At 41.7% G+C, this 17,377-nt stretch overlaps 1 protein-coding gene across 1 annotated transcript in view; it reads left to right on the forward strand.

Moving 5' to 3' along the window:
* Positions 1-7,612: 7,612 nt before the first annotated feature.
* The window catches only part of LOC126413001 (venom carboxylesterase-6-like), a 142,163-nt gene continuing 132,398 nt past the window's right edge, over positions 7,613-17,377 (forward strand). Inside the window, exon 1 of the mRNA XM_050082894.1 lies at positions 7,613-8,005. Coding sequence (XP_049938851.1) covers positions 7,613-8,005 — 393 coding nt within the window. The remainder of the gene's footprint in view (positions 8,006-17,377) is intronic.

Below are 17,377 nucleotides of genomic sequence, written 5' to 3' on the forward strand. Positions count from 1 at the left end.
AAACTCCCCAACACAGTTAAAGTAACAGATGGGAGTGAGTGACAGGCAGGAGGCGTTGGATATGCTCTTGGCCGGTGGGGATAATCTGCGCAGCTGCACCGTGAGGCAATGACAATGACAGCGAGGCGCAACGCAACTGCTTGATGGTGTGCCGTCAGTTAGTTCGTGATAGGACGTGGTTAGTAGTCCCACTTCCGTATATCAAACTTTTCTCGAACTGCTGATGTCTTTGCTACCTGTATCGTAAGCAAAATTCTTTACATCGCTCTGTTTTAGGTTGAACAGTGTTTTCGTTTTCGGGTTTCAGGGATTGTAATTAGCATAAGTTGTTCTTCTCGCCCTGTGCTTGCCCCGTGCAAATCGGTTAACCAAGTTTTAGGTCTATCAGCACTGCGAATATCTGTGAATGGGTAACAACATCTTACTCTCTTCTTCTTTACCCTCAGCAATGATTATCTCTGTTGCAGCATGTTATATCACGCACGAACTTATAAAATGGTTTCCTTTGTTCCTAGAGAGGCACTCCTCTAAGATGATCACTTCGACTGCTAAGTTATTATCAAGTCTGCGTTTCGTAAGGTTCAAAAATGGTTCAAGTGGCTCTGAGCACCATGCGACTTAACTTCTGAGGTCATCAGTCGCCTAGCACTTAGAACTAATTAAGCCTAACTAACCTAAGGACATCATACACATCCATGCCCGAGGCAGGATTCTAACCTGCGACCGTAGCGGTCGCTCGGCTCCAGACTGTAGCACCTAGAACCGCACGGCCATTGCGGCCGGCTGCGTTTCGTAAGAGGCAAGAGCATTTAAGGACATTATTTACTATGCAATTAAACTTCCTCCATGTGGAAAATAACTGTAATAAATCCAGAGTTTTCAATTCAGTCTTTTACTTCAAGCATCCAAGGTTATTTTCAGATGTATTAGGCAGAGGTTTATATATAAGGCTAAATACTGGTACGTCTCCACAAGGACAGACTGCCCTGCTTGTTTCCATTGCATCAGGGTATATATGTCAATTATGAATTTAATTTCCTTCCATATCGTAATTTGTTTTCGGTGTATTTCTTGGCTGTAAGTATTTATGTTTTCAGAATATTCTGCTATGATACTGAATTTTTCTCAATCACGGATGAGTCAGTTATATTCAATGCGAAAATGTTTTTGGATAGAATGGCTGACCATCATTAGATGTATTCTGAGGATTTTAAAAGTGGCACATTTGAGGCAACTGCAAGGTATAGACAAAAGGTTCCTGCATCAGGAAAAACCGACGAATACATGTGCAGGTGCAGAAGGTGTGCATTGAATTGGATACAAGAATTTATCCACAGTTTATCACTTTTCTCGTTTTCGTAATTGGTGCGTGATACTTTTTAGAATCTTCATTTTTGGAGCTGTTGTCTGTACTGCTGTGGACAATGACGACGTTTTTAATGGATATGTTGATTTGCCCCGCCCCCACCCCCTCCATGGCCCATGGACCTTGCCGTTGGTGGGGAGGTTTGCGTGCCTCAGCGATACAGATAGACGTACCGTAGGAGCAACCACAACGGAGGGGTATCTGTTGAGAGGCCACACAAAGGTGTTGTTCCTGGAGAGGGGCAGCAGCCTTTTCAGTAGTTGCAGGGGCAACAGTCTGAATGATTGACTGATCTGGCCTTGTAACACTAACCAAAACGGCCTTGCTGTGCTGGTACTGCGAACGGCTGAAAGCAAGCGGAAACTACAGCCGTAATTTTTCCCGAGGGCGTGCCGGATCTCCTGGCGGGGACCACTCAGGAGGACATCGTTATCAGGAGAAAGAAAACTGCCGTTCTACGAATCATAGCTAACACTTGGTTACAGAATCATGAAAGAACGCTGTATGCATGGAAGAAGCCTGGAGATACTGGAAGGTCTCAGATAGATTATTTAATGGTAAGACAGAGATTCAGGAAACGGGTTTTAAATTATAAGACATTTCCAGGGGTAGAAGTGGACTCTGACCACAATCTATTAGCTATGAACTGTAGATTAAAACTAAAGAAACTGCAAAAAGGTTGGAATATAAGGATATGGGACCTGGATAAACTTAAAGAACCAGAGGTTGTAGAGAGTTTCAGGCAGAGCATTAGTGAATGATTGACAAGAATGGGGGAAAGAAATACAGTAGAAGAAGAATGGGTAGCTTTGAGAGACACAATAGTGAAGGCAGCAGAGGATCAAGTAGGTAAAAAGACGAGAGCTAGTATAAACCCTTGGGTAGCAGAAGAGATATTGAATTTCATTGATGAAAAGAGAAAATACAAAAATGCAGTAAATGAAGCAGGCACAAAGGAATAGAAACGTCTCAAAAATGAGATCGACAGCAAGTGCAAAATGGCTAAGCAGAGGTGGCTAGAGGACAAATGTAAGGATGTAGAGGTGCATGTCACTAGGGGTAAGATAGATACTTCCTACAGGAAAATTAAAGAGACCTTTGGAAAAAAGAAAACCACTTGCATGAATATCAAGAGCTCAGATGTAAACCCAGTTCTAAGCATAGAAGGGAAAGCAGAAAGCTGGAAGGAGTATATAGAGGTTCTATACAAGGGCGATGTACTTGAGGACAATATTATGGAACTGGAAGAGAATGTAGCTGAAGATGAACTAGGAGATATGATACTGCGTGAAGCGTTTGACAGACCACTGCAAGACCTCAGTCGAAACAAGGCCCCAGGAATATACAACATTCCATTAGAACTACTGACAGACTTGGGAGAGCCAGGCCTAATGAGACTCTTATCATTTAGTGAGCAAGATGCATGAGACAGGTGAAATACCCTCAGACTTCAAGAAGAATGTAATGATTCCAATCCCAAAGAAAGCAGGTGTTGACAGATGTGAAAATTACCGAAGTATCAGTTTAATAAGCCATGGCTGCAAAATACCAACACGAATTCTTTACAGATGAATGGAAAAACTGGTAGAAGCCGACCTCGGGGAAGATCAGTTTTGATTCCGTAGAAATGTTGGAACACGTGAGGCAATACTAACCCTACGGCATATCTTACAAAATAGATTAAGGAAAGGCAAACCTACGTTTCTAGCACTTGTAGACTTGGAGAAAGCTTTTACCAAAGCTGACTGGAATACTCTCTTTCTGATTCTGAAGGTGACAGGGGTCAAATACAGGGAGAGAAAGGCTATTTACAATTTGTACAGAAACTAGATGGCAATATAACAACCCATGGGCATGAAAGGGAAGCAGTGGTTTGGAAGAGAGTGAGACAGGGTTTTAGCCTATCCCCGATGTAAAGGAAAGAAAAGAAAAATTCGGAGTAGGCATTAAAACCCATGGAGAAGAAATAAAGACTTTGAGGTTCGCCGATGACATTGTAGTTCTGTCAGAGACAGCAAAGGACCTGGAAGAGCAGCTGAACGGAATGGACAGTGTCTTGAAAGGAGGATGTAAGATGAACATCAACAAAAGCAAAACGAGGATAATGGAATGTAGTCGAATTAAGTCGGGTTATGCTGCGGGAATTAGATTAGGAAATGAGACGCTTAAAGTAGTAAATGTGTTCTGCTATTTGGGGAGCGAAATAACTAATGATGGTCGAAGTAGAGATGATATATAATGTGGACTGACAATGGCAAGGAAAGCGTTTCTGAAGAAGAGAAATTTATTAACATCGAGTATAGATTTAAGTGTCAGGAAGTCGTTTCTGAATGTATTTGTATGGAGTGTAGCCATGCATGGAAGTGAAACGTGGACGATAAATAGTTTCTACAAAAAGAGAGAAGAAGTTTTCGAAATGTGGTGCTACAGAAGAATGCTGAAGATCAGATGGGTAGATCACATAACTAATGAGGAGGTATTGAATAGAATTGGGCAGAAGAGAAGTTTGTGGCACAACTTGACCAGAAGAAGGGATCGGTTGGTAGGACATCTTCTGAGATATCAAGGGATCACCAATTTAGTATTGGAGGGCAGCATGGAGGGTAAAAATCGTAGAGGGAGACCAAGAGATGAAATACACTAAACAGATTCAGAAGGAAGTAGGTTGCAGTAGGTACTCGGAGATGAAGAAGCTTGCACAGGATAGAGTAGCATGAAGACTTGCATCAAACCAGTCTCTGGACTGAAGACCACAACAACAGCCATAACAACATGTAGATCTGACCTGTATATGTGAAACATAGTTGTTGATCACGAGTATACGACTTGTGTGTTTTTGAAATGTGTTGTGCTGTACTTTCCTTTAGCGTTTCTTCAAAAATGGCTCTGAGCACTATGGGGCCTAACTTCTTTGGTCATCAGTCCCCTAGAACTTAAAAATACTTAAAACTAACCAACCTAAGGACATCACACACACTCATGTTAAAACATTTTATGGCCAGAACCCATAACTAGAATAAACCCATACACGTCAGTTGTAGTTACAGTTTACAAGCTGCTTTTCTTCTTCATAGTATGTCGGAGAATAATACGAAATGCAGACTTCCTATAAGAAGCTACTTCACTCACCTGCTGCAAAAACGCTATATCAGTCAATCCTAATTATTGATTTTAGTGTTTGTTGCTTTTGTAGTTTTTCTGTTAGGAATTTGCTGTCCGTTTCTCCACGTTTTCTGTTATTGTCATTTTTACATTCCCTGTGTGTTATTTTTTACTTCTTTTTCCCGATGTGTGGATTTTAGTTTCTCCCCGTCCAGAACACCCAGTTTATTGGGATTGTCTCACTTGGTAGTGGTAATGAAAGAGGAGAAAGGCTAATGGAGCTCTGCAACAAATTTCAGTGAGTAATCTGTTCTAGAATAACAAGAGGAGGAGGTACACTTGGAAAAGGGTAGGAGACACAGGAAGATTTCAATTAGATTACTTCATTGTCAGACAGGGATTCCCAAACCAGATACTGGTTTGCTAGACTTACCCAGGAGCAGATCTAGAGTCAGATCAAAATGTAGAAGTGTTGAATAGTAGGCAGAAGTTCAGGAAACTAGTGAAGACGAATCAGTGCACAAAGAAGTGGATTACTTAACTACAAAGAAATCAAGTGAGACGCTTGAAGTTCTCCGATGCTGTACATACTGCGATGAGGAATATCTCAATAAGTAGTTCAGCTGGAAAAGAGTGAACGTCTCTAAAATGGGTAATCACAGAAGTTGGGAAGGAAAACATACTTACAAAGAAGGTAACAGCGAAGAAACCATGGGTAACAGAAGAACTACTTCACATGATCGATGAAAGTTGAAATTACAAAGATGTCCAGAGAAATTCAGGTACACATAATAACAAGTCGCTTAGGAATGAAATAATTAGGAAGTGCAGGGAAACTGAGGCGAAATGGCGGCATGAAAAATGTGAGGAAATAGAGCAAATGATTGTCGGAAGGACTGACTCACCACGTATTAATGTCAAAATAACCCCCGATAACATGAAAAGTAAGGATAGTAACTATTTAATGCAGAAGAGAGAGCAGATAGGCGGAAAGAGTCCATTGAAAGCTTCCATGAGGGGGAAGACTTGTGTGACCATGTGATAGAAGAAGAAACAGTAGTCGACAGGAAAGAGATAGGGAATCCAGTACTAGAATCTGAATTTAAAAGAGCTTAAGAAGTCAAAAAAGGCAGAAGGGATAGATAACATTCCATCAGAATTTCTAAAACGATTGAGGGAAGTTGCAACAAAACGACAATTCACGTTGGTGTGTATGAGTCTGGCGATATATCATCTGACTTTCAGAAAAGCAACATCCACTCGATTCTAAACATTTCAAGAGACGGTAAGTCAGAGAATTGTCGAGAAATCAGGTTAAAAGCTAGTGCATCCAAGTTCGTGACAAGAATAATATGCAGACTATTGTAGTTTTTGTCGTGGTCTTCAGTCCTGAGACTGGTTTGATGCAGCTCTCCATGCTAATCTATCCTGTGCAAGCTTCTTCATCTCCCAGTACCTACTGCAGCCTACATCCTTCTGAATATGCTTAGTGTATTCATCTCTTGGTCTCCCTCTATGATTTTTACCCTTTACGCTGCCCTCCAGCACTAAATTGGTGATCCCTTGATGCCTCAGAACGTGTCCTACCAACCGATCCCTTCTTCTAGTCAAGTTGTGCCACAAACTCCTCTTCTCCCCAATTCTATTCAATATCTCCTCATTAGTTATGTGTCCGCAGCTCGTGGTCGTGCGGTAGCGTTCTCGCTTCCCACGCCTGGGTTCCCGGGTTCGATTCCCGGCGGGGTCAGGGATTTTCTCTGCCTCGTGATGATTGGGTGTTGTGTGCTGTACTTAGGTTAGTTAGGTTTAAGTAGTTCTAAGTTCTAGGTGACTGATGACCATAGATGTTAAGTCCCATAGTGCTCAGAGCTATTTGAACCAGTAATCTGCACCGTTTTAGAAGGTCTACCCATCTAATCTTCAGCATTCTTCTATAACACCTCATTTCGAAAGCTTCTATTCTCTTCTTGTCTAAAGTATTTATCACCTATGTTTCACTTCCATACATGGCTACACTCCATACAAATACTTTCAGAAACCACTTCCTGACACTTAAATCTATATCGATGTTAACAAATTTCTATTCATCAGAAACGCTTTCCTTGCCATTGCCAGTCTGCATTTTATATCCTCTCTACTTCGACCATCATCAGTTATTTTGCTCCCCAAATAGCAAAACTCGTTTAGTACTTTGTCTCATTTCCTAATCTAATTCCCTCAGCATCGCCCGACTTAATTCGACTATATTCCATTATCCTTGTTTTGCTTTTGTCGATGTTCAGCTTGTACCCCCCTTTCAAGACACTGTCCATTCCGTTCAACTGCTCTTCCAAGACCTTTGCTGTCTCTGACAGAATTACAATGTCATCGGTGAACCTCAACGGTTTTATTTGTTCGCCATGGATTTTAATACCTACTCCGAATTTTTCTTTTGTTTCCTTTACTGCTAGCTCAATATACGGACTGAATAGCATCGGGGAGAGGCTACAACCCTGTCTCACTTCCTTCCCAACCACTGCTTCCCTTTCATGTTCCTCGACTCTTGTAACTACCATCTGCTTTCTGTACATGCATACTATTAGAAAACAAAATTGAGGATGACGTAGATGACGGCCAGTTTGGCTTCAAGAAAGGTAAGGTCACAAGGGAGACAATTCTGACGATGCTGTTTATAAGGTGCAAAGATGTTGGCAATTCTGAGAATAATAGAGGCAAGCTATAAGGAAAGAAGAGTAATACATAATATACCAAGAACCATGAAGGAACAGTAAGAGGTATGACCAAGAATGAAGTGCAAGGATTGAAAACGATGTAATCTTTCGACCCTGATTTTATGCTCTGTAACAGGCAGTAAACATATGCGTTTGAGCATAACGATCATGGGAGGGGACTAGCAATTTTTGTCAGCGACTGTACAATCAACGAAATGTCACACTTTCAACGTCGCTAAAGGTATTGTTGCAGTCGCTCGGTAACGTGATTCGCTAGTCTCTCGTCTTTGTCACGCCAAATAGGAGTCGAGGCAGTCGAATTCGCATCTGCTGAACAGCAGCGGCAGAAGTCGAGTCTGTCGAGCAGCATTCGCAACAGTCTTGTTGGACAATGTTGAGGAAGTGGAGCCACAGTCTTTTCCAGAGGCCGGTCATGAGGAGCGGCGGTCCGCTGTACTGGAGGCTGTGCTTCCTGGACTACATGGGGACGCCGCTGGGTGTCGTGGCGCTGGCGGCGTTTGGCATGATAAGTGCGATGTGTGCGCTGTCGGATGTACAGGAAGTTACGCAAAGCGGTGCGCAGGAAACGGAAGGGGCGGCCGGAGCCGGCAGGGCTGCGGATGGCGAGCGGCGGCCCAGACTGGTGAGCCCAGAGACAGAGCGGTACCTAAGACTGTCGCTGGCTATCTTGAACCTAGAGAACCACCTGCTGCTGGTTGCTGCTGTCCTCTGGAACCCGTTGATAGTGCTGCCATGGCTGGTGGTGCAGTCTGTGGAGGTGGTGGTGGAGGTGCTCCGGTTGGTCTGCCGGCTGTTTTTGCGGGACGTCAGAACCAGCGTGACGCAGTTCTGTGTCGCAGGAACGGCCGTTTACAATTTCCTACAGGTCGTCTGTTTCTTGTTGAAAAAGCTTTCATACTGTTACAATTGAAGAATTCACGGTTCTACTATTCAAAATACACTGTACTAATTCGTCTCAGACGCTGTGTCGTTTCGTTTACGTAAACTACCCGAAACCTAATCAAGGTGTGAAAAATTATCCAATACAGTTACATACGAACCTGCTCGCGCAACCTATCAAGGAAGATGCTGGGCAGCTTTCTGAAATAATACGTCTCAACTGAACATTGATATCTGAAACAGAGGAAAGTGGACAAAATTGAACTGTGTTGTGGTATTCTCAATTTTGTTGTAGCACAAAGACTACTGCACGTTCCAGACGTATCTTGTATTTCTGCAGTATATTATAAATTGTCTTACGTTTCAATATATGATAATTATACAATTATAAAGTGCCGGCAGTGTTTTCATTTGTGGTAGCATTGATTGATCTGTTGGTAAACTAGCGGTTTTAATCTGTGTTTCGGGTCTACAATAGGGAATAATGAGACTTTAATACTTTTAACTACTAATCCCTATTGTCTTTTTTATCGCATTCACTGATACAATTGTCGTACCAAACGAGGCCAACGGCCGCACTATGATTAATGGAACTAGGAGGAATTTCTGCCCTGAAAACAAGTAAAACAGGTTCTTTATTATAATGTAACGGAAACAAGTAGAACAGAATCCCCTTATTGAGACGAGCCCAATATTTAGCCTATCTCAAATACATTTCTTAGATCATGTGCTGTAATCTGAAAATGACCTGTGGTGCTTGAAGTAAAAGATTGAATTAAAACTTTCGATTTATTACAGCTGCTTTCTACACGCAGAAAGATTAATTGGGTAACAAGTAATGTTCTTAAAAGATGCTGAGCATACGAAATGCGCACTTGACAATAACTTAGCACTTGAAGTGATCAGCATGTCGAAGCGATCAGCATGGGGGCACCTCTACGGGAACAAGGGAATTAATTTTATAAGCATGTGCATGATCCATCATTCTCCAACAGAGATAAGCATTGCTCAAAGCAAAGAAACAGAGGTAAAGTTATTAGTTATTCACTGAAATTCACGACTCTGATAATCTTAAAACTTCTCGAACCTATTTGCACGGGACAAGCAAGAGCATGGCTATAAAAAAGTGGACGCCACTTAGTCACTGAAACAAACGAATCCAATGTTCGACCTAAAACAGAGTGCTATAAAGAAGCTAGGTTAAGACACACGTGCCAAACACTCTCAGGAAAGTGCTTCGTACACTGAACTGGAACTACTAACCAGCTCTGATCACTAACAAACAATCGGTACGCTAGCAAGCAGTTCCATTGCATCTCACCGTCATGACCCCATGGTACAGAGGCACAGCATGTCCTCACCCGTCAACAGCACCTTCAACGCGGCCAGCCTGTAACTCGTTCCTTCTTCAGCTGCCTCGCTTGCTCCACTACACCCGCGAGAGTTCGCACATTCTGGCGAATCTTCCGGCTAGCCACAGTACCTTGCTGACGCAACAAGACGGCTCGCGTCAAAAGCGAACACTATGAATCTCTGGTTCACCCGTTTTAACGGACAGACTCTCCCGAACTACCTCCAAACTTCTACCAGAAACTTACAACAAGCAATGGAAGTACACGCCCACAAATTCTGCAGGAAAGATCGTTCCACCAACGTGCCCCAAATAATGCACGACAAGACGGAGAAGTCTGATGTTCTGATTTTCTCTGCCACTAATTCTCTCCGTGTTCTCCGATCCCCCCCCCCCCCCCCCCACTCGACTCCTGCTATTGTCCTCCACATCGTATTGTTCAGCCCTTAGTTTCTAAGCTTGAAGCCCACAGCCCACAGCCGAACTAACAGAATGGATTTCATGCCAGATAGAGATTGTTGATGAAATAGTATCTGCTGATTATAAACGGAGAGTCAGAATGAAAATGAAACACAAAACCGTAGATCACTTGTCACAAGCATTAGTCTGAGTAAAAAGTGATAAAGACGAAATATGAAAACGATGAAAGACCGTATCTAATTGATTGGCTATTCTCTAACGAATGATGTACTCAAATCAGCTGACGTCTTTCACAATAATGCTTAATAAGTGAACACTGATGGCAGAAAAAGTGCGAAGAGGTCACGATTGATCTGTGTGGTGGCGTTTTCAACTTTGTTGTGGCACAATGACAACAGCAAATGCTTCAGATGGTCTTGTACGAAGATTGGTTATTTAAAGCTCACTGATTATTAATCTATAGTTCAATTTGATCCATTTTATCATGGTATTATCTTGAGACTGCATTACACTTACAATGGTCAACGATGACTTCACTTGCTCCTGTTTTGCCGTTTAGTCAGCTCCTTTAAAAACACCTGTCGTGCTTATGTTGTACTTAACTACTTAGGGCTCTATTTACGTTACACCATCGACAGACACTGTTTCCAATGAAACATTACGAGTATATAAAGTTATTAAACATCTAAATGCCGAGCAAAGCAGTAATCCGCCAGTCCGCAGACGGGCAGGAGGTGAGGTCGACTCTCGGTCAGATCACCGGTTTCTGAGACTTCGTTCTAACCTAGGCTTCACCTCTCAACGATGTGAAGTGTCCACGTCGAACTTAGGTCCTCTTTCCCTGACTGGATAACTGGATTAATTTAGGTACACACAAGTCGCGAACTGTTGTTGTCATCTTAGAAAGTGTAGTTAATTACCTTTTCAAACAACAGATTCTTATTTGTTTTATCATTACACCTGCCACATTTTATTCATGTAGTGGCCATTTATCTTTCGTTCCCCACAGGGAAGACATTATTCTCTACTTTAAGAAGGCATCATTTAATTAGTTCATTCAAGGCACTTCGGTTATAGGTATGGCAATAATAATGGTAAAGAAGCAGGCCGACGAAAGCGCTCATGGTGAGCATAAAGAAAGGTTGAAGGGGAGGAAAGAGGTGGATAAACAAAAATATAAAGAAAAAACTAAAAAAATAAAAGTAACAAAACATGGGCGCCTAATTGAAAGAGTTGCACCAGGGCATTGAGCGACACGAAATTATTATTATTATTATTATTATTATTATTCTGTATACACAGAATCAAGCTTGTACGGAATCCTCAGAGAGCGAGTTCTACTTGCACTCGTCCAGGGTTTAGCTAAACTTTGCCCTCGTGGATTACATACAGCAGTACTGTTCACGTAATATGGTGCCTTAAAAAATGGAACTAAGCCCTTATGTATGTAATAAGGTGAGTTGAATTAGAGTTTAAGAACATAAAGATGAGAGTGTGCTTGGACCTCTTCCTCCTGGCATCGTCGTTGAGAAGAGGCAATTTTAAGTAGACTCCGGATTGGGCACTGTCTTTTTATCCATCGACATCTTTGAAGTGGCGATCCTCCCCCGCTTTGAACCCACTGACCTCAATCGTGGACGGCGAAACACCTTTTACTTCAGTGCCCCTATTTCAATCCGCTACGCTCCCGTTTATAGCGGTTGCCTGATATATCTTCCCTTTTAGCGGATGGCGCGCGCTCAGCCGATCGCGTCCTTGAATTTATCAGTGTTAGTGAGATGATATTGGTCCTTTGGAGCGCTTTACGGGGAAAACAACCCCCATTCAATACCAGTTTTCTAAGATTTTTTTCAGTTTTTAGTTTCCCTCCTCCTTGAGTTTTGCTCCCATTGCTGCTGATATAAATTTCTGTATTTTACCCTTCACTAAGCCACAGAATGGGCGCTTATGACCGCATCAGTTTTGCACCCTAAAACCATAATAAAAAAAAGAAGATTCCAAGTGGAGAGTAAATCCTCCAGCAAAAATTCTCCCATTCTGTTGTGTGGCCAGTTCGTGCAGCAAGGTGCTATGTGGCTTTATCTCAGTGATTAAAAATCGAGCCCGAAACACGAATTGGGTAGACACCTAGTGAATATCGCTGTGGAAGAACAAGGAAATGAATGCAGCGAACTCTTTGTAGTCAACTTCAAGAGAAATAGAAGTCTCTTTTCGTGTGAAGCATCCATCTTTCCTACTCACTCAAGAACCAGTCCTCTGCCAACGTTGGTGGTCTGTTGGAATGCTGAATGTCCGGAGTCGATTCACCTCTTTTAACAAGCACAAACAGACCGTCTTCACCTCTGGTAATCCAAGATGAACAATGTAGGGTATGCACAGTGGTTCCAAATGCACATTAAACATGACATCCCTTTGCTACTAATCGGGTGGAGAGTCGGTGTAATCGGGCCATGAAAGAGGCGGTAGTTCCACCAGGTGGAAACTGTGTCACGAGTCTGTTTTCTTCCAAGAGAAGCTTTTTATTTATTCATTTACTTTTATTAATTAGCGAATCGTCATTTAATGTCAGCGGGTACCTGCTTCTTATTCTATCTGAACTTGGCAACCCCACCCTGTGCCCGAATAACCAACGAAAGGATAACGTTCGACGCGTCGGTGAGTGGAATGTCAGAAGTTTGAACGTGGTAGGGAAGCTATAAAACTTTAAAAGGGAATAGTTGGTGAATGTGAAGTGAAATGGAAAGAAGACAATGAGCTGTAGTCAGAAGAGTATTGGGTAATATCAACAGCAGCAAAAGTGGCGTAACGGCAGTAGGGTTCGCTATGAATAGGAAAAAAGGAGAGAGAGAGAGAGAATTACTGTGAACAATTTTGTGATCATAATCGACAGCAAACTAACAGAGACAACAATAATTCAGATATACATGTCGACGTCGCAAGCACAAGATCAAGAAATAGAAAAAGTATATGAGGATATTAAACACGTAGTTCAGTACGTACAATGACATGAAAATCTAATAATCGTGAATTATTGAAATGCGGTTGTAGAGAACGAGTTCAGGAATGGGTTATGGGGGAATATGCGTTTGCAGTGAAGATGAGAGACAAGAAAGACTAATTCAATTTTAGCTAGTAATAGCGAATACTTGGTTCAAGAATCACAAGAGGAGGAGGTACTCTTCGAAGGGGATGGGAGATGCGGGAAGATTTCAGTCAGATTCCATCAAGGTAAGGCAGAGATTCCGAAATCAGATACTGGACTGTAAGGCGTACTCAAGGCCACACATAGACTCACACCACACTTTGGTAATGATGAAGAGTAGACTGAAATTTAAGAGACTTGTCAGGAAAAATAAATGCGCAAAGAAATTTGATAGTGACTTACTAAGGAATAAAGAGATACGCTTGAAGTTCTCTGAGACTATACATACTGAGATAAGGAACAGCTCAGTAGGCAGTTCAGTTGAAGAAGAAGAGACGTCTCTAAAATGGGGGTCACGGAAGTTTGAGAAAAAAACATAGGTACAAGGAAGACAACTGCGAAGAAACCATGGGAAACAGAAGAAATACTTCAGCTGCTCGACAAAAGAAGCAAGTGCAAAAATGTTCAGGGAAATTGAGGAACACAGAAACAAAAATCCCTTAGTAAAGAAATTAAGAGGAAGTGCAGGGAAGCTAAGGAGAAATGGATACATGAAAAGTAGAAGAGATAGCGAATACGTGGAAATTGTAGTACACTGGAGTCCTCTATGAGAGGAAGGGCTATCCAATGACATGACAGATGAAGAAACAAGAGTCGACAGGGAAGAGATAGGGAGTCCAGTATAATAATCAGAATTTAAAAGAGCTTTGGAACACTTAAGATCAATAAAGCAGAAGGGATAGACAACATTCCATCGGAATTTCTAAAATGAAGGGGAAGTTGCAATAAAACGATTATTTACGTTGGTGTGTAGAATATATAAATCTGGCGATATACCATCTGACTTTCGGAAAAATATCATCCACAGATTTACGAAGACTGTAAGAGCTGACAAGTGCGAGAATTTTCACAGGATCAGGTTAACAGCTCATGCATCCGAATTGCTGACAAGAATAATATACAGGAGAATAGTTAAGAATATTGAGGATATGCGAGATGACGATCAGTTTAGCTTTAGAAGAGGAGCAAGATATTTGTAACCCTGAGCAATAGAGGAAGGCGAGTAGTTACAATAAGTACAAGAACCAAGAACTAACAATAAGAGAGGAAGACCAAGAACCAATTGCATGGATTAAAAAGGGCATAATGCAGGGATATACTCTTTCGCCCTGCTGTTCAATTCATACGTCGTAGATGCAATGCCGGAAATAAAAGAAAGGTTCAAGAGATGGATTAAATTTCGCTAACGGCTTTGCTATCCTTAGTGAAGTTGAAAAGGCATTACAAGGTTTGTTGAATGGAATGAACAGTCTAATGAGTACAGAATACGGATTGAGAGTAAATCGAAGAAATAAGGTATGAGAAGTAGCCTAAATGAGGACAGCGAGAAACTTATCATCAGGACTGGTGATAACAAAGTAGATGAAATACAGTAATTCTTCTATCTAAGCTACAAAATAACCAATGAATGGTGGAGCAAGGAGATGAAGGGTGAAGCAAGGAGGACATAAAACATAAAAAGTAGATAAACAGTGACAGAGAGGATGTTCCTGCCTAAGAGAGGTCTAGTAGTATCCAACACAGGTCTTAATTTGAGGGAGAAATTTCTGAGAATGTACATTTGGAGCACCGCATTGTATGTTAATGAAATAAGGACTGTGGGAAAACCGGAACGGAAGACGATCACAGTATTTGAGATTTAGAGCTGTAGAAAAATATTGAAAATCAAGTGGACTGATAAGATAAGCTATGCGGAGGTCCTCCGCAGGATCGGTGAGGAAAGGGATGTATGAAAAATACTGACAAGAAAAACGGACAGGTAAAAACTCTAGAGGAAAACAGAGATTCGTATACAACCAGCAAATAATTGAGAACATAGGTTGCAAGTGCTACTCTGAGATGAAGAGTTGGCACAGGAGAGGAATACGTGTCGGACCTCGTTGTTCCCTCAAGATTGCGAACTCCTCAAGGACTGGATGAAGAACGCATGTCTTGGTTCGAATCCTGGAGTGGCATGAAATTTCATTCGCGTCAGTTCCAGTTGTAGCACGCACAGATCAAACTACTGGTGACAAATTGTTATGATTTTTATCAACTCCCCGTGCGTTTCCAACAATGATGATTGGTACCGGCTTCAATCCACAGTCGGACAAAGAATTCTCCGTCTAATCATTTCAACTTCAAACACGCCACTCTTAATTACTGGTGAAAAAGAATTTGATAGTCAACGTTACTTCTTGTGTACTCAGCGACGATTATTCTCCGACATGCGTACATGCCGCTTCTATTGAAATAATTGAGTTTTAATGTCTATTCGTGATTAGAATTCAATGATGACAGGTGATAGGTTCGAATCCCTATAAGACTAAAGCTTTTCATCTCGTCATGTCAGTTTCAATCAGCTAGCATTGGCTCTGTATTGAATGCATATGGAGGATTAACGACGAGGTCCGTGCTTTTTAGGATGCTTCCCACATCCGACCAGGTGAGTATTGGCTGGTACTCACGTTCTGTCTCAGTTGCATACCGATGGGGTACAAAAAATTCCTCCCACGGTGGATGCTGAGAGACAGAGAGTTGGCGGCGGAATGGGCATCTTGCCACCCTTTACCGCTATCGTGGCTAAATCCAGATGAAATACCTGTTCTGTAATGATGCAGGATAGGGCCAGGAAAAGGAGACCTACAGCAGACAAATCACAACGACGAAGTTTCTCTTCTAAATGTCAACACACATTGGGAGGAGTGAGAAATGACAATGGAGAGGATAAAGTGCCCCTATGCAAAGGTTTAGCAGCTCATTTTTTTCGATGTACTTCTATGGTTGGAATATTATAATTTGAATGTGTAGTTGTGTACAGAGTCCTCAGCACTTAAACATAAATGATGAAGATGTAGTTTTAGTAATAACTTCATTTTTCGAAATATTATTCCAGTTGTTGTTGTAGTTGCTTAGGCTGAAGGTGTCCGAAATACGCAGAAGTGACAACAGTAATGGAATACCTCCTAATATTATGTAGTTGGAAGTCCTCTGAAGAAATGTTGAGCCATGCTGCCTCTATAGCGGCCCCTAACTGCGAAAGTGTTGCCGGTGCAGGATGTTGTGCGCGAACTGATCTCTCAATTACGACCAATAAATGTCCGATGGGAGTCATGTCGGGCGATCTGGGTGGCTGAATCATTCGCTTGAACTGTCCAGAATGTTCTTCAAACTAATTACTATGGCCAAGTGCAAGACATCGTTGTTTGGGAACATGAAGTCCATAAATGTCTGCGTATTTTGTCCAAGTGGCCGAACTATTTTCAGTCAACGATCGGTTGAGTTGGACCATACGGCCCAGTCCATTCAATGTGAACACAGCCCAGACCATTGTGTACTATTAGCAAAGGCTTTCGGTGTCGGTCGTCTGTTGCCGTAGCCCATTAACGCCTAATTACGCCGCACAGTATTAACAAATAGGTTCGTCGTACGTCTCACATTGATTTCTGCTATTGTTTCACGCAGTGTTGCTTGTCTGTTAACACTGAAAACTCTACGCAAGCGCCGTTGCTCTCGGTTGTAAAGTGAAGGTCGTCGGCCACTGCTTTGTCCGTGGTGAGAGGTAATGCATGAACTTTGGTATTCTCAGAACTCTGTTGACACTGTGCATCTCGGAATATTGAATCCCCTAACGGAGTCTCCCATGCATCTAGCTCCAACTACCATTCCGCATTTAAAGTCTGTTAATTCCTGTCATGCGGTCATTATCACATAGGTAACGGTTTCAGATCAATCAACTGAGTGCAAATGACAGTTCCGCCAGTGCAGTGCGTTTATACTTCGTGATCATGACACTACCTCACGTATCGCTATCCCGTGACATTTTGCCACCTCCGTGTATACGTTGTTATTCTTGTTTGTCGTCTTAAAAGTTTAAAAGTGAATAAAATCTTTCTTGATCATCCATTCAAAGGATATTAATGGCGTTAGACTAAAATGATTTTCAATAATAAGGCAAAATTATTCGGAATTGTGGCTGATCGGTTCCTATTAAAAATGGGAAATAATTACTCACTGGCAAATCTTAGTATGCACTCACTCGCATACTTACTGACATCGTTAAAACTCAAGTTTCTGTATTAGTGAAAAAAAGACATGTTAAATAAACAATAGCGAAACAAAACTAGCTACAAATAATATTGCAAATACTTATGGGTGACTGACCATTATAGAAGGAAAGGGCAAAAGCCACCCACTGCGGTACCATTTAAATTGTATTAAATAGCAATTGAGGGAACAGTCGTGTTCACAACCTTTTAAAATCCGAATTTACACTAAGGATGGGAAAATCGATCGATTTTAGTTCTTAATAACCGGTATTTTTCAGTATAACAGTTTTTCTTATT

Source organism: Schistocerca serialis, chromosome 7 (genome assembly GCF_023864345.2).
Source record: "Schistocerca serialis cubense isolate TAMUIC-IGC-003099 chromosome 7, iqSchSeri2.2, whole genome shotgun sequence".
Classification (NCBI taxonomy): Eukaryota; Metazoa; Arthropoda; class Insecta; order Orthoptera; family Acrididae; genus Schistocerca; species Schistocerca serialis.